At 38.2% G+C, this 18,531-nt stretch overlaps 1 protein-coding gene across 1 annotated transcript in view; it reads left to right on the top strand.

Moving 5' to 3' along the window:
• The window catches only part of LOC140167703 (mucin-like protein), a 50,705-nt gene extending 32,174 nt beyond the window's left edge, over positions 1-18,531 (top strand). Inside the window, exons 20-27 of the mRNA XM_072190999.1 lie at positions 7,982-8,083; positions 8,430-8,596; positions 9,536-9,716; positions 11,252-11,377; positions 13,193-13,315; positions 14,153-14,275; positions 17,474-17,689; positions 18,380-18,531. Coding sequence (XP_072047100.1) covers positions 7,982-8,083; positions 8,430-8,596; positions 9,536-9,716; positions 11,252-11,377; positions 13,193-13,315; positions 14,153-14,275; positions 17,474-17,689; positions 18,380-18,531 — 1,190 coding nt within the window. The remainder of the gene's footprint in view (positions 1-7,981; positions 8,084-8,429; positions 8,597-9,535; positions 9,717-11,251; positions 11,378-13,192; positions 13,316-14,152; positions 14,276-17,473; positions 17,690-18,379) is intronic.

The raw sequence follows: 18,531 nt of genomic DNA, 5'->3' as shown, positions 1-18,531 counted from the left end.
TCTAGGAGCTACTATTAGTGATAGTAAGTCTGTTTTCTCAAGTAGTGGATACCAGCTATACATACCAGATAGATGCTGGTGATCCTAATGGAGATGAGTTTATGTACTCTCTTCCTTATGATGGTCTAGGAGCTACTATTAGTGATAGTAAGTCTGTTTTCTCAAGTAGTGGATACCAGCTATACATATCAGATAGATGCTGGTGATCCTAATGGAGATGAGATTATGTACTCTCTTCCTTATGATGGGCTAGGAGCTACTATTAGTGACAGTAAGTCTGTTTTCTCAAGTAGTGGATACCAGCTATACATATCAGATAGATGCTGGTGATCCTAATGGAGATGAGTTTATGTACTCTCTTCCTTATGATGGTCTAGGAGCTACTATTAGTGATAGTAAGTCTGTTTTCTCAAGTAGTGGATACCAGCTATACATATCAGATAGATGCTGGTGATCCTAATGGAGATGAGATTATGTACTCTCTTCCTTATGATGGTCTAGGAGCTACTATTAGTGATAGTAAGTCTGTTTTCTCAAGTAGTGGATACCAGCTATACATATCAGATAGATGCTGGTGATCCTAATGGAGATGATATTATGTACTCTCTTCCTTATGATGGTCTAGGAGCTACTATTAGTGATAGTAAGTCTGTTTTCTCAAGTAGTGGATACCAGCTATACATATCAGATAGATGCTGGTGATCCTAATGGAGATGATATTATGTACTCTCTTCCTTATGATGGTCTAGGAGCTACTATTAGTGATAGTAAGTCTGTTTTCTCAAGTAGTGGATACCAGCTATACATATCAGATAGATGCTGGTGATTCTAATGGAGATGATATTATGTACTCTCTTCCTTATGATGGTCTAGGAGCTACTATTAGTGACAGTAAGTCTGTTTTCTCAAGTAGTGGATACCAGCTATACATATCAGATAGATGCTGGTGATTCTAATGGAGATGATATTATGTACTCTCTTCCTTATGATGGTCTAGGAGCTACTATTAGTGACAGTAAGTCTGTTTTCTCAAGTAGTGGATACTAGCTATACATATCAGATAGATGCTGATGATCCTAATGGAGATGAGATTATGTACTCTCTTCCTTATGATGGTCTAGGAGCTACTATTAGTGACAGTAAGTCTGTTTTCTCAAGTAGTGGATACCAGCTATACATATCAGATAGATGCTGGTGATTCTAATGGAGATGATATTATGTACTCTCTTCCTTATGATGGTCTAGGAGCTACTATTAGTGACAGTAAGTCTGTTTTCTCAAGTAGTGGATACCAGCTATACATATCAGATAGATGCTGGTGATTCTAATGGAGATGAGTTTATGTACTCTCTTCCTTATGATGGTCTAGGAGCTACTATTAGTGACAGTAAGTCTGTTTTCTCAAGTAGTGGATACCAGCTATACATACCAGATAGATGCTGATGATCCTAATGGAGATGAGATTATGTACTCTCTTCCTTATGATGGTCTAGGAGCTACTATTAGTGATAGTAAGTCTGTTTTCTCAAGTAGTGGATACCAGCTATACATATCAGATAGATGCTGGTGATCCTAATGGAGATGATATTATGTACTCTCTTCCTTATGATGGTCTAGGAGCTACTATTAGTGATAGTAAGTCTGTTTTCTCAAGTAGTGGATACCAGCTATACATATCAGATAGATGCTGGTGATCCTAATGGAGATGATATTATGTACTCTCTTCCTTATGATGGTCTAGGAGCTACTATTAGTGATAGTAAGTCTGTTTTCTCAAGTAGTGGATACCAGCTATACATATCAGATAGATGCTGGTGATTCTAATGGAGATGATATTATGTACTCTCTTCCTTATGATGGTCTAGGAGCTACTATTAGTGACAGTAAGTCTGTTTTCTCAAGTAGTGGATACCAGCTATACATATCAGATAGATGCTGGTGATTCTAATGGAGATGATATTATGTACTCTCTTCCTTATGATGGTCTAGGAGCTACTATTAGTGACAGTAAGTCTGTTTTCTCAAGTAGTGGATACCAGCTATACATACCAGATAGATGCTGATGATCCTAATGGAGATGAGATTATGTACTCTCTTCCTTATGATGGTCTAGGAGCTACTATTAGTGACAGTAAGTCTGTTTTCTCAAGTAGTGGATACCAGCTATACATACCAGATAGATGCTGGTGATCCTAATGGAGATGATATTATGTACTCTCTTCCTTATGATGGTCTAAGAGCTACTATTAGTGACAGTAAGTCTGTTTTCTCAAGTAGTGGATACTAGCTATACATATCAGATAGATGCTGATGATCCTAATGGAGATGAGATTATGTACTCTCTTCCTTATGATGGTCTAGGAGCTACTATTAGTGACAGTAAGTCTGTTTTCTCAAGTAGTGGATACTAGCTATACATATCAGATAGATGCTGATGATCCTAATGGAGATGAGATTATGTACTCTCTTCCTTATGATGGGCTAGGAGCTACTATTAGTGACAGTAAGTCTGTTTTCTCAAGTAGTGGATACCAGCTATACATATCAGATAGATGCTGATGATTCTAATGGAGATGAGATTATGTACTCTCTTCCTTATGATGGGCTAGGAGCTACTATTAGTGACAGTAAGTCTGTTTTCTCAAGTAGTGGATACCAGCTATACATATCAGATAGATGCTGATGATTCTAATGGAGATGAGATTATGTACTCTCTTCCTTATGATGGTCTAGGAGCTACTATTAGTGACAGTAAGTCTGTTTTCTCAAGTAGTGGATACCAGCTATACATATCAGATAGATGCTGGTGATCCTAATGGAGATGAGATTATGTACTCTCTTCCTTATGATGGTCTAGGAGCTACTATTAGTGACAGTAAGTCTGTTTTCTCAAGTAGTGGATACTAGCTATACATATCAGATAGATGCTGATGATCCTAATGGAGATGAGATTATGTACTCTCTTCCTTATGATGGTCTAGGAGCTACTATTAGTGACAGTAAGTCTGTTTTCTCAAGTAGTGGATACTAGCTATACATATCAGATAGATGCTGATGATCCTAATGGAGATGAGATTATGTACTCTCTTCCTTATGATGGGCTAGGAGCTACTATTAGTGACAGTAAGTCTGTTTTCTCAAGTAGTGGATACCAGCTATACATATCAGATAGATGCTGATGATTCTAATGGAGATGAGATTATGTACTCTCTTCCTTATGATGGGCTAGGAGCTACTATTAGTGACAGTAAGTCTGTTTTCTCAAGTAGTGGATACCAGCTATACATATCAGATAGATGCTGATGATTCTAATGGAGATGAGATTATGTACTCTCTTCCTTATGATGGGCTAGGAGCTACTATTAGTGACAGTAAGTCTGTTTTCTCAAGTAGTGGATACCAGCTATACATACCAGATAGATGCTGGTGATCCTAATGGAGATGATATTATGTACTCTCTTCCTTATGATGGGCTAGGAGCTACTATTAGTGACAGTAAGTCTGTTTTTTCAAGTCGTGGATACCAGCTATACATATCAGATAGATGCTGATGATCCTAATGGAGATGATATTATGTACTCTCTTCCTTATGATGGGCTAGGAGCTACTATTAGTGACAGTAAGTCTGTTTTCTCAAGTAGTGGATACCAGCTATACATATCAGATAGATGCTGATGATCCTAATGGAGATGATATTATGTACTCTCTTCCTTATGATGGGCTAGGAGCTACTATTAGTGACAGTAAGTCTGTTTTCTCAAGTAGTGGATACCAGCTATACATATCAGATAGATGCTGATGATCCTAATGGAGATGATATTATGTACTCTCTTCCTTATGATGGGCTAGGAGCTACTATTAGTGACAGTAAGTCTGTTTTCTCAAGTAGTGGATACCAGCTATACATATCAGATAGATGCTGGTGATTCTAATGGAGATGAGATTATGTACTCTCTTCCTTATGATGGGCTAGGAGCTACTATTAGTGACAGTAAGTCTGTTTTCTCAAGTAGTGGATACCAGCTATACATATCAGATAGATGCTGGTGATTCTAATGGAGATGAGATTATGTACTCTCTTCCTTATGATGGGCTAGGAGCTACTATTAGTGACAGTAAGTCTGTTTTCTCAAGTAGTGGATACCAGCTATACATATCAGATAGATGCTGATGATCCTAATGGAGATGATATTATGTACTCTCTTCCTTATGATGGGCTAGGAGCTACTATTAGTGACAGTAAGTCTGTTTTCTCAAGTAGTGGATACCAGCTATACATATCAGATAGATGCTGGTGATTCTAATGGAGATGAGATTATGTACTCTCTTCCTTATGATGGGCTAGGAGCTACTATTAGTGACAGTAAGTCTGTTTTCTCAAGTAGTGGATACCAGCTATACATATCAGATAGATGCTGGTGATTCTAATGGAGATGAGATTATGTACTCTCTTCCTTATGATGGGCTAGGAGCTACTATTAGTGACAGTAAGTCTGTTTTCTCAAGTAGTGGATACCAGCTATACATACCAGATAGATGCTGGTGATCCTAATGGAGATGATATTATGTACTCTCTTCCTTATGATGGGCTAGGAGCTACTATTAGTGACAGTAAGTCTGTTTTCTCAAGTAGTGGATACCAGCTATACATACCAGATAGATGCTGGTGATCCTAATGGAGATGATATTATGTACTCTCTTCCTTATGATGGGCTAGGAGCTACTATTAGTGACAGTAAGTCTGTTTTCTCAAGTAGTGGATACCAGCTATACATATCAGATAGATGCTGGTGATCCTAATGGAGATGACATTATGTACTCTCTTCCTTATGATGGTCTAGGAGCTACTATTAGTGACAGTAAGTCTGTTTTCTCAAGTAGTGGATGCCAGCTATACATATCAGATAGATGCTGGTGATCCTAATGGAGATGAGATTATGTACTCTCTTCCTTATGATGGGCTAGGAGCTACTATTAGTGACAGTAAGTCTGTTTTCTCAAGTAGTGGATGCCAGCTATACATATCAGATAGATGCTGGTGATTCTAATGGAGATGAGATTATGTACTCTCTTCCTTATGATGGTCTAGGAGCTACTATTAGTGATAGTAAGTCTGTTTTCTCAAGTAGTGGATACCAGCTATACATATCAGATAGATGCTGATGATCCTAATGGAGATGTGATTATGTACTCTCTTCCTTATGATGGCCTAGGAGCTACTATTAGTGATAGTAAGTCTGTTTTCTCAAGTAGTGGATACCAGCTATACATATCAGATAGATGCTGGTGATCCTAATGGAGATGAGATTATGTACTCTCTTCCTTATGATGGCCTAGGAGCTACTATTAGTGATAGTAAGTCTGTTTTCTCAAGTAGTGGATACCAGCTATACATACCAGATAGATGCTGGTGATCCTAATGGAGATGAGATTATGTACTCTCTTCCTTATGATGGCCTAGGAGCTACTATTAGTGATAGTAAGTCTGTTTTCTCAAGTAGTGGATACCAGCTATACATATCAGATAGATGCTGGTGATTCTAATGGAGATGAGATTATGTACTCTCTTCCTTATGATGGTCTAGGATCTACTATTAGTGACAGTAAGTCTGTTTTCTCAAGTAGTGGATACCAGCTATACATATCAGATAGATGCTGGTGATCCTAATGGAGATGAGATTATGTACTCTCTTCCTTATGATGGTCTAGGAGCTACTATTAGTGATAGTAAGTATGTTTTTTCAAGTCGTGGATACCAGCTATACATATCAGATAGATGCTGGTGTTCCTAATGGAGATGACATTATGTACTCTCTTCCTTATGATGGCCTAGGAGCTACTATTAGTGATAGTAAGTCTGTTTTCTCAAGTAGTGGATACCAGCTATACATATCAGATAGATGCTGGTGATTCTAATGGAGATGAGATTATGTACTCTCTTCCTTATGATGGTCTAGGAGCTACTATTAGTGATAGTAAGTATGTTTTTTCAAGTCGTGGATACCAGCTATACATATCAGATAGATGCTGGTGTTCCTAATGGAGATGACATTATGTACTCTCTTCCTTATGATGGCCTAGGAGCTACTATTAGTGATAGTAAGTCTGTTTTCTCAAGTAGTGGATACCAGCTATACATATCAGATAGATGCTGGTGATTCTAATGGAGATGAGATTATGTACTCTCTTCCTTATGATGGTCTAGGATCTACTATTAGTGACAGTAAGTCTGTTTTCTCAAGTAGTGGATACCAGCTATACATATCAGATAGATGCTGGTGATCCTAATGGAGATGAGATTATGTACTCTCTTCCTTATGATGGTCTAGGAGCTACTATTAGTGACAGTAAGTATGTTTTCTCAAGTAGTGGATACCAGCTATACATATCAGATAGATGCTGGTGATCCTAATGGAGATGAGATTATGTACTCTCTTCCTTATGATGGGCTAGGAGCTACTATTAGTGACAGTAAGTCTGTTTTCTCAAGTAGTGGATGCCAGCTATACATATCAGATAGATGCTGGTGATTCTAATGGAGATGAGATTATGTACTCTCTTCCTTATGATGGTCTAGGAGCTACTATTAGTGATAGTAAGTCTGTTTTCTCAAGTAGTGGATACCAGCTATACATATCAGATAGATGCTGATGATCCTAATGGAGATGTGATTATGTACTCTCTTCCTTATGATGGCCTAGGAGCTACTATTAGTGATAGTAAGTCTGTTTTCTCAAGTAGTGGATACCAGCTATACATATCAGATAGATGCTGGTGATCCTAATGGAGATGAGATTATGTACTCTCTTCCTTATGATGGCCTAGGAGCTACTATTAGTGATAGTAAGTCTGTTTTCTCAAGTAGTGGATACCAGCTATACATACCAGATAGATGCTGGTGATCCTAATGGAGATGAGATTATGTACTCTCTTCCTTATGATGGCCTAGGAGCTACTATTAGTGATAGTAAGTCTGTTTTCTCAAGTAGTGGATACCAGCTATACATATCAGATAGATGCTGGTGATTCTAATGGAGATGAGATTATGTACTCTCTTCCTTATGATGGTCTAGGATCTACTATTAGTGACAGTAAGTCTGTTTTCTCAAGTAGTGGATACCAGCTATACATATCAGATAGATGCTGGTGATCCTAATGGAGATGAGATTATGTACTCTCTTCCTTATGATGGTCTAGGAGCTACTATTAGTGATAGTAAGTATGTTTTTTCAAGTCGTGGATACCAGCTATACATATCAGATAGATGCTGGTGTTCCTAATGGAGATGACATTATGTACTCTCTTCCTTATGATGGCCTAGGAGCTACTATTAGTGATAGTAAGTCTGTTTTCTCAAGTAGTGGATACCAGCTATACATATCAGATAGATGCTGGTGATTCTAATGGAGATGAGATTATGTACTCTCTTCCTTATGATGGTCTAGGAGCTACTATTAGTGATAGTAAGTATGTTTTTTCAAGTCGTGGATACCAGCTATACATATCAGATAGATGCTGGTGTTCCTAATGGAGATGACATTATGTACTCTCTTCCTTATGATGGCCTAGGAGCTACTATTAGTGATAGTAAGTCTGTTTTCTCAAGTAGTGGATACCAGCTATACATATCAGATAGATGCTGGTGATTCTAATGGAGATGAGATTATGTACTCTCTTCCTTATGATGGTCTAGGATCTACTATTAGTGACAGTAAGTCTGTTTTCTCAAGTAGTGGATACCAGCTATACATATCAGATAGATGCTGGTGATCCTAATGGAGATGAGATTATGTACTCTCTTCCTTATGATGGTCTAGGAGCTACTATTAGTGACAGTAAGTATGTTTTCTCAAGTAGTGGATACCAGCTATACATATCAGATAGATGCTGGTGATCCTAATGGAGATGAGATTATGTACTCTCTTCCTTATGATGGTCTAGGAGCTACTATTAGTGACAGTAAGTCTGTTTTCTCAAGTAGTGGATACCAGCTATACATACCAGATAGATGCTAGTGATCCTAATGGAGATGAGATTATGTACTCTCTTCCTTATGATGGTCTAGGAGCTACTATTAGTGACAGTAAGTTTTTTACTCCCTTAGCTTAAAAAGACATAGATTTTTTGTAGAAAATATTTTGCTTATTATATTGATCACTCAACAACAAGCTTGAAGATTAGGCCTGGGAGATTAGGTCATTACTAATCACTGCCAGAGGATTTGCACACACATCACATTCTGATACTCCAAATCTTTAGAGAATTGCCACACACGTCGTTGCCATTCCTAATCTTGGGAGCCAATTGGCTATGCCATGATGCCAATATTCACATTTTAGAATCAGTGGTCGAGTTTTGAAGCAGCCCCTAAACAGGTCAAGTGTCAAATATCCAGAATTTTAACAACTTTTTTCTCTTCCAAATTTCAGCTGGTGAACTTGCACTGACTCCAACATCTACAGACAAAGTCAAGCTTAAGATCCTAGTTAGCGATGGCAGATCTAAAACATCCATCACGTTCAAATTGAAGCTGTGTTCATGTGTGAATGGTGGAGAATGTGAGTGGAATTCCACATCAGATAATGCTGCATTCTCAGTAAGTTAACAACAAACAGTTATATGTCAAAGTGTATAATGCGTAAGCATCTTCCCTTGTTTGTATGATTATATTAGGCTGGCGGGTAAGCATCATTAATTGATCTCGCATACACTGGTATGTAATGTGTTGTTTGTACTGTTTACCCTGATTGTTCATATCTATAAGTACCAGACTTGAGTCCTGTTTATCAGGGACAGTCTGTGTAGCTCATTGGTTACAGCGCTTGCCACATAAGCGAGAGGTCTAAGGTTCAATTCCCCGCACAGGCAGGTATGTCCAGAGTTTTTTCTCTGGTTTATCTACCTATGCATGTTATGTTTCCATTTGTAATTTCATGTTTAATTGTGGTAGTGTGCGATGTGTGATTCTTCTTTCCTCTGTATATTGATATATTAAGAATAACAATTAAGTATCATTAATTTGATCTTGTGCACTAGTTTGCAATTTGTGACTGTTTCTATGTCCCAGTGTATGATGCGTAAGCCTCTTCCCTTGTTTGTAATCATAGTTAAGTAAAATCAAATATACAATATACATACAAACAAACATATTGAAGCTGTGTTCATGTGAGACTGATGGAGAATGTGAATGGAATTTCACATCAGATAATGCTGCATTCTTTGTAAGTGAAACAAATAACCTCAAACAAACAAACAAACAAACAAATATACAACATACATACAAACACAAGTGGAAGCTGTGGTCATTTATGAATGGTGGACAATGTGAATGGAATGCCACATCACATACAAGATACATACAAACTAACAAAAGGATTTGAATATGCAAACATTGCTATATCTAATGTTAGTGGGCGTGAACAAAATAATGAACTCCGTTTGAATGCGTTTTGTGTTGCTATGGGTGACTTACACTTATCATTGATCTTGATAGTTATACAATTTCCTTTCTACTTTAAAAACAATTTATTTTCAGGTGGTGTCTTGTATCTGCACCCCTGGTTGGTTTGGCAATGATTGCTCTGTTGAGTTAGACAGCTGTACAGAAAACCCTTGTTATCCAGGAGTCCAATGTATAGACCTACCACCTCCTGAAGTGAAGCCAAAATGTGGAGGTTGTCCTTCCGGTCTTATGGGTGATGGATTTAAGTGTTTTGGTAAGTAGAAACTTCTTTGACTGTGGTGTTAACTTGGTATGGGAAAGAAGGGCAGTAACAAGTAACAAGAACCGAGAAAGATAACATCATCCAAAGCTACCACTCAACTTACCTGAGGTTGAATAAATGATCAAGCTTTACTTCCCTACATAGGACCAGGATCCTGTGACCAGCCTAACCTCTAATGGAACTTGCACACATCAAGATGTTCCAGCAGTGCAAGTCCTGCCCTGCAGATCCATGACAAAGGGTTTGCTTGGTATACTAAGGGGTGATGTCTTGGCATGTTGGTTTCAACACCTTATACCAACAGTTCCTGGTCTGCAAGAAGGGAGTAGGCACTACTGTAATGTGATTCCCTGATGTCAACAGTTGCTGCACTGGAGAGGGAGGGTTCCCGGGGACAAAGCGCTCAACCCACCACCGCCCGTCCCAAGTCAGGAGCAGTGCAGCAGAATGTTAGATTGATGGAAAAGGATTTATAATATGTCTACTTGGGCTTGATACAGCAAACAACAACTTGCTCCATCTGTACACATCCTTAAAAAACGGTGATTGCAAATCAAGCCAGGAAGCAGCCACTCCACGGCTATGAAATTTCACTCATACCTTCAAAGCAAGTCAGATGACTGGGACCATTTTTTTTCTGTTTGGCCATTTAACTAGAAAACTGCACTTTACTTTTTATTATTAATGCATTTATCTTATAAGTATGAGTTAAGGGCTGGGGTATGGACGTTTGGACAGTATTTATTTTGGGACATCAGAACACATCAGACATATCGAATTGCATTCTGAATACGAAGAATTGCATTCTGATATCAAATAATTTTCATTTTTGAAATTCGCAATTTAATACACATTTTATGGCAAATCATTAAAATTGATATTTTTGATATTTAACAGTACTTGAAGTAAACTTTATAAATCTGATGATTTACACTTAAAGTGTATGTAGGTGGGATGAAAAGCCGATGATCAATTGAAAATGTTGACCTTTCGTATTGAAGATATGGATTTTTTTTCCCAAAACACCAAAAAAAATAGGTCTTTTTGGGGAAAAAATCCATATCTTCAATATGAAAGGTCAAAATTTTCAATTGACCGTCGGCTTTTCCTCCCTGCTACATACACTTTAAGAATATATCATTAGATTTATATAATTTACCGAGGACTGTTATATATCAAAATGTGAAAAATATCAAATTTTTATAATTTGTCATAAAATTTGTATTATATTGTGATTTTCAAAAATGAAAATTATTTGATATCAGAAAGACATGCTTCAGTATTCAGAATGCAATTCGACAGGTCTGAGGTGCTCTCATGTCCTACAAAAAATACTGTCGAAACGCAATAAACGCTCATACGTTCATACCCCAGCCCTTAAGGAAGCCAATAATCACATTTATATTTTCATAGGTCTTGCAATTCTCGAGTTAAGTTTTGAGTGTTTTCCCTCCCAAAAAAATCATGCATGTTGTCAAATTAAGTCTATAATAATCATCAATTTGTATGTTTGTTATTTTGAATAGATTTTAACGAGTGTGCTGATGAGATTGCCAATGACTGTGACCAAATATGTACTAATACACTAGGCAGCTATGAGTGCTCATGCAGTGAAGGATATCAGCTGCATATTGACAACAAGGCTTGTTTTGGTATGTATCATAGTGATACGATCTGCTCCACGGGGGCCAAAGGAGGCATTTTTGAAAATTGAGTTACTATATTAATTATTACCTTCTACAAACATTAGGCTATCATATACTGAAAACAGCAAAGGTCTAGCATGCTTGGTTCTTAAGTTATGAGGTTTTGTGATGTGTATTTTCCTATGTATTTTATTGTTTTTTAGTCCATATTTTTACCTATATCTCAATTTCAAATTTGCCGCCTTTGGCCCCCATGGACCAGATCATGTCACATATGTGTAATTTTTAGGTTAAAACTCTTGAAGTTTGTTTTATTTTATTTTGACTGGGATAGAAGGTTAAGTGTTTCAAGGGAAACTTAAAATGGTCTTGATAGATAAATAAAATATTGAGATTGATAATGCATAACTTACCATCCACCAAATTGATCTCAAGCAAGGCACTGTTGTGGAGTGCAAATGAATGCAGCTACAACACATGGAGGAGAGAACCTTATAAAATACAGGCAGTGGTGTAGTCAGGACTTTGGCAGAGGGTGCAAACTGTGATAAAAATGGTCACAAATTGGCTAAGCAGTACAAAAAAGACTGAAGAATCTTAAATATCAGGGCATCCATCATCCCACAGGGAGGGAGGGGGCAAGAGGAAGCAACACTTCTCACAGGGGGCCGCTATCCCCCTTGGCTATGCCACTGAATACAGGGTGTATCTCAAAAAAAACATTTGACTAGAAGAAAAGGAACATTGAAATTATTTTTTTCATTGGTGGTGTGTAGCATGATGTCGGCCAAGTCAGGGTGTTTTTCTGTATGATTTAGAGCCTTTGTTTTAAAGTGACAGTAACCATACTAGATAGGGCATGACGAAAGTCACCTGGTCCAAGTTCTATACATTGAGCCATTTTTTAGATACACGCTTTATGACAGGATTATGGGATAAGGTCTAATTGGGCTGTTCCAGTTGCAATCCATACAGACATGGCCTTAATCGTACCACACAGGCAGTGCAAATTTCAAGTTATGAATGGGTGACTCTATTTGAAATGTACACCCCTGTGTGGGAGATTCAGGTCATGTCTTCCATAGGGGGTGGATGGATTTCAACTTGAATATCCTATCAGAATGCAGGGGGGGGGGGAAATGCAGTACCCATAGAGAACCCTGTGAGCTTGATGGCCATGGATAGACAACCTTGATCACTATGGGCACTGCAGGGGAATTGTGCGTGGGTCATAACAATGAGAGGAGATGCTACAACCACTATAGTTTGATCAGCTCGTAATTGCCAGGAATTGTTAGGCTTTTACCACTACGCCCAAAAGTAGACTCACATTAAGAGTGATATTGTTGACCTGCCTGGTCTATAATGTGTGTGTTAAATCAAGTAAAGACAAAGTATAGGACCTAAATAATAATTTGTGATACTTCTGGCGAGTTGTCACATGACATTTCTCTGAAATAAAATATATTGATATTAATCCGCGATGTTATAAGGCCCGTCGATTATTAGCTGAACAAACTATACAATGCATTATTTCCAAAGTCCTCCTTCTGACCTACAAAGCTCACCACAAACTGCCTCCTTGTTACATCTGATTTGCTTCAGCCACAACCGGTACGTCGACAACTACGGTCATCAACATCATCTCCTCAGTTTATTGAACTACATGTAAGAACCCATAGTATGTCATTTGCAGACAGATCTTTCTCACACCCTCCTCCAAGGAACCAACCCTTTCCAATAACAGTTTCTTCCCATGTGCATATAGGAACATGTTCACCCCACATAGAATTAATTCAGATTTGTTTCATATTTCTTTAGATATTGATGAGTGTCTTGACGGAGCCTGCAGTGATGATGACAACGCTGTCTGTATCAATACAGAGGGATCCTATGAATGCCCATGTAATGATGGATATGAAATACTGGATGGTTTTTGTGTGGGTAAGTCATGGAAAATAGTGAAAATATTGGTCACCAATATTTAAATGAAATAAGCATAAGTATATGAAGAGTAAATTAACTAATTATTTTTAACAATTGCATTTTTGTTTTGGTTTAGAAATAGTTAACTTTTTCAAAATATCCAGGAATTTCTGGAAATTCCCATAATATATTGCCTAAGATCATCATATCTCAAGAAGAAAACATGCTACAAACATGAAACAATATGTGTATTAGGGCTATTGTTGAGTGGAACTCAAGATTAAGATCCAACGTCGGCAAGTTGTCGACAAAGCAATACATCGATAAAGTCCAAATATTAAGTTCAGAGACTTATGCGTTGTTTATTTATATCAAAATATTACCATCAATTACACATATTCAAATCGGTAACACTACAAAATGAAGCCTATTAATCCACCATATCATTCTCATCGTATGCTCAATTATTACTTTTTTATATTTATATAGAAGTTATTTCATGGTAAATAATGCTGATCTGAAGCTTATTTCTAATATTTTTAATGACTAGTCCTTGTTGATAAATAATATATGCTTGTCGACAATTGGGAAAATTGCTTTGTTGACAAAATTGTCAACAACCACCTTGTCGACAACAGCCTTAATGTGTATGCTAAACATGCAGCCTCTGCATACTATACTGAGTTGTTCATAAACCATTTCACAAAAAATAAATGCTTTGAGGGACAATTTTAGGTAAATTTTCATATTTTTTCCCTCCATGTTCACTTGTCCTTCCCTATAATTCACCTCAACCTTACAGAAAAATGGGGCTTCCACTGATGCAACTAATGAAATGTTGCTTTTGTTTTTCAGACATTAACGAGTGTTTAGACCAAGAAAATTGTGCATACATAACAACAGAATGTGTAAACATTCCTGGGTCCTACTATTGTCAGTGTCCTAGTGGTACCTATGACATCGATGTTGACTGTGAAGGTAGGGTTCAATTCAATTATTCCTCCATTTATCATCTTGCAGGTACATATTGATATGCATGTATATGCTTTGGACAAAGCACATGATTCAACTATTATCATGCTTTCCATTTGTGTGTGAAAGAAAGATCTAATAATGCATCCAAAAAAGGTCTACCTAAATCAATCATTAATAAACCCCAAAATCATGACATCAATTCTTTTAAATTTATTTATAACATTTGGCAAAAAGCACAGGCAATACCCAATAGTGCTCAAAGAGCACTAAATTAAAGGGAAGCCCTACATACAAAGCGAACAAAAATAAACTGAAAAGCAAAAACAAGATAAAAAAGACAACTATTGGAGGGTTTTAACTGCAGCCCTGAAAGCGGACAAGGTGGGACAACAGACAACATTTTCTGGCAGCGCATTCCATAACATAGGACCAAGGTGGAAGAAACTTCTTTGACAAAGTGTGAGGCGGCTGAAAGGTGGGTAAAGAGCTCGGGAATGGTTACATCTTGAGTTGGAACGCGAATGAGGAGTGAATACATTAGGAGCAGATGAAAGGCCAGCAAGAATTTTGAACACATGGCGCACCGTAAAGGAGTCGCGACGGGCCTCAAGAGAGGGGAGGTTAGTTTGGGAAAGAAGGCTGTCATGATCCAGGTCCCAAGAATGTAATATGACCCGGCAGGCAAACCTCTGAACAGATTCCAGGCGGTTGGTTTGGGTTTTGGTGAGTGGGTGCCAGGTTGAGCTGCTGTACTCAAGAGCTGGACGGACCAGAGAAATGTACAAGGTGCGACGAAGATGTTGAGGAGCAAGGTGGAAGTTCCTATGTATCATGCCAATCATCCGACGAGCCTTCTTACAAAGGACATCAATGTGAGTGTTCCAATTTAATTTACTAGAAATGTGAATGCCAAGGAAGGTGATGTCTGTCACTCTATCAATGGGTTGGTTGTTAAGTTTTAAAAGAAGGTCCGGGTAGGGGTTGATTTTGGTGGAGATAATCATGGTTTTGGTTTTCTTAGCATTGGCTTGAAGTAGATTGCAAGAAAACCAAAGCGGAGATTTTGGTGATGTCCTCTTGAAAGTCGGCTAAGTCCTGGTGGTTGTTGATTGGCTTGTACAAAGTTGTGTCATCCGCATATAGAACTAATTTGCTACCTGCAGAAAATGGGATGAGAGATATGTTGTTGATAAAAAGCAAGAAAAGAAGGGGCCCCAGGACAGACCCTGGGGAACCCCAGAAACAACGGGAACAAGACGAGAGGAACACCCATGGGCGGCAACACACTGGTACCTGTCTGTAAGGTAAGAATTAACCCATGACAGCAGTTGACCAGATATGCCAAAAGCACTAAGTTTTTGAAGCAAAAGTCTGTGTGGCACTTTATCGAAGGCTTTCGCCAGATCGAAAAGTGCAACCACGACATCTTTGCGGGCTTCAATGGCATTGTGCCAGTCTCAGATGGCTGTAAGAAGGGCATCTGTGGTAGATGAATTTGGAAGGAATCCAAATTGCCTCTCAGTGAGCAGATTGAATTCTTGAAGGTGGGAGAGAATATGTTTATGAATAACTTTCTCTAAAATCTTGGAAATGATGGGCTGGAGAGAGATGGGACGGTAGTTTGTAATGGACTTTTTGTCCCCAGATTTGAAAATAGGAATGACACGGCAAATTTTCCAAGCAGAGGGGACCCTGCCAGAAGACAAGGAAAGATTGAAAATATAGGTCAGAATTGGGGAGTCGGTGATGGCGGTACCTTTAAGCATGGCACCGAAATACCATCAATACCAGCAGCAGAGGGCGATTTCGGAGAAGGATGAGATCAAACACGTCCTCAACTGTACAAACTACACTGGAAAGATTCCCAGGAGGATGGTAAATACTGGATGGAGTTTGAGAAATATCGACGTCGTCGGGATTAAAACATTCAGCAAAAAATTGACTGAAAAGATTGGTAATGTCTTGGGGATTATCAGCAATAACGTCATTGTATTGCATGGTATCAGGAATGGATGGGCGACCAGATAAGGACTTCACATATCCCCAAAAGCGCTTACTGGGAGAATCGCCATCAGCAAGGGAAGCAAGATAGGAATGTTTAGCTCGCTTAAGCAGGTTAGACACTCTATTTCTAAGGTACTTGTACTTTAAATAGATATCTTCCGCTTTGTGGATTTCCATTTCTTGAACAATTGATGTTTCTTTCTAATTAACTACGGAGGTCACCAGTTAGCCAAGGTGGATTTTGGCTTTACAGCGAATAGTTTTCTGGGGATACACTCAGTCATAGTTTGCATAAAAAAGTCATGAAAACATATCCAGGCACTTCAATGTCTAAGTTATGGTCTAACTGAAATGAAGACAACAATGAGTTAGCTTTCTCCCAGTCCGCATCAGAATATTTCCATACTGACCGGGGAATAGGTTTGGAGCTGTTTGGCTTGAAGTTAGCACTAAAATGTAATATGACATGGTGGCAGGACCCAATAGGAGGCAGATATTGAAGCTCACTAATTTGAGTATCATCATTACAATAAATATGATCAAGAATGGAAGGTTTACCATGTCCAAGCCATGTTGGTTGACAGACAAGTTGATCAAGGTTGTAACTAGCCTTCAAGTCGGCAAGCTCGTCAAACAAATAATGGGATTTGTCCAATAAATTAACATTGAAATCCCCATAAGAACCATTTTGGTTCCTGGAGGACACAGTTGGTTACACATGGATAGACTGATACTCAGTTGGGGAAGAGTATTTGTATGGCGATAAGGAGGGCGGTAATAAATACCAACCATAAGGTTTGAATTTTTAGATCTGCATTTCACCCATAGGATCTCACAAGAGGTAGTGCTAAGTTGAGGGCAAGGAGATGGGTCTAGCGACTTGTGAATAATAAGGCAAACACCACCCCCACGCTTACAACTACGATCATTTCTAAAAACACAATAATCAGAATTAATAAATGAACCTTAAAAGAAAATTTGAATTCAATAGAGGTTATTGCAGTTACGTTACTTGTTATGCATGGTCCCTGAATTCATCTGCCTTCAGCCATTTATTGTCCATGGGGACAAAATTTACCATGCTCTGGGATCTGTTATTTTAACATAAAAACTACCAATCTCTGAGTGCCCCTTTTAAAATGTATTTTTTTGTCGAAATTGGTAGTAATGTATCAGATAAATTGTTCCTGCACACAGATATCGATGAATGTCTAGGAGCAAATGACTGTCATAAAATGGCTACTTGTGAGAATCTATATGCCTCCTATGATTGTAACTGCAATGCAGGCTGGGAAGGGGATGGAACTGATTGCTATGATGTCAATGAGTGTGATTCAGGAGCAGCAGGATGTGACTATTATGCTGATTGTACCAATACAGAGGGCAGCTATATAAGTGTAGTTGTCAAGAAGGGTGGATGGGAAATGGAAAAAGTTGCATAGGTTAGTATTAAAATGAAATAAGAGTGAAGGGATGAAAATGCCATTTTGTAGCTGACTGTACTAATACAGAGGGCAGCTACAAGTGTAGTTGTCAAGATGGGTTTATGGGGGATGGAGAAACATGTACAGGTTAGTATGAAAATGAATTAAGAGGAAAGGGATGAAAGTGACATTTTGCAGATGATTGTACCAATACAGAGGGCAGCTATAAGTGTAGTTGTCAAGATTTGTTTATTGGTGATGGAGCAACATGTACAGGTTAGTATTAAAATGAAATAAGAGGAAAGGGATTAAAGTGACATTTTGTAGATGACTGTACTAATACAGAGGGCAGCTATAAGTGTAGTTGTCAAGATGGGTTTATGGGAAATGGAGCAACTTGTGCAGGTTATAGTTTGCAGGGAAATAACGGAAAGGAGGGAACAGAAGAGAAGTCAAATATTCAGGAAATTCGCAGAATACATTGCCTTTGATAAAGATCCGTCTAGGATTAAAAGCTACACAACCTTTTGTTGTGGATACGCAGTTCCCAACAGCTCATTTTAAAACTACAACCATATATACATCCAGTAAATCAACTTGAAACAAATTAATATCACCAAAAACCCAGGCTATATACTTAGTATAAGTTGTGACTTTTATCTGTGGTTTTTTGTTTCAGATATCAATGAATGTGAAATTCAAACTGATGACTGTGAACAAGTTTGTATGAATACAGAGTATGGATATGAGTGTGGCTGCAATGATGGATTTGAACTAAACGATGATAGTTTAACATGTGATGGTAAGTGCCATATATCAGGCAGCAAATGA

Source organism: Amphiura filiformis, chromosome 13 (genome assembly GCF_039555335.1).
Source record: "Amphiura filiformis chromosome 13, Afil_fr2py, whole genome shotgun sequence".
NCBI classification, from domain to species: domain Eukaryota; kingdom Metazoa; phylum Echinodermata; class Ophiuroidea; order Amphilepidida; family Amphiuridae; genus Amphiura; species Amphiura filiformis.
This window is presented reverse-complemented; position numbering and strand designations above follow the sequence as displayed.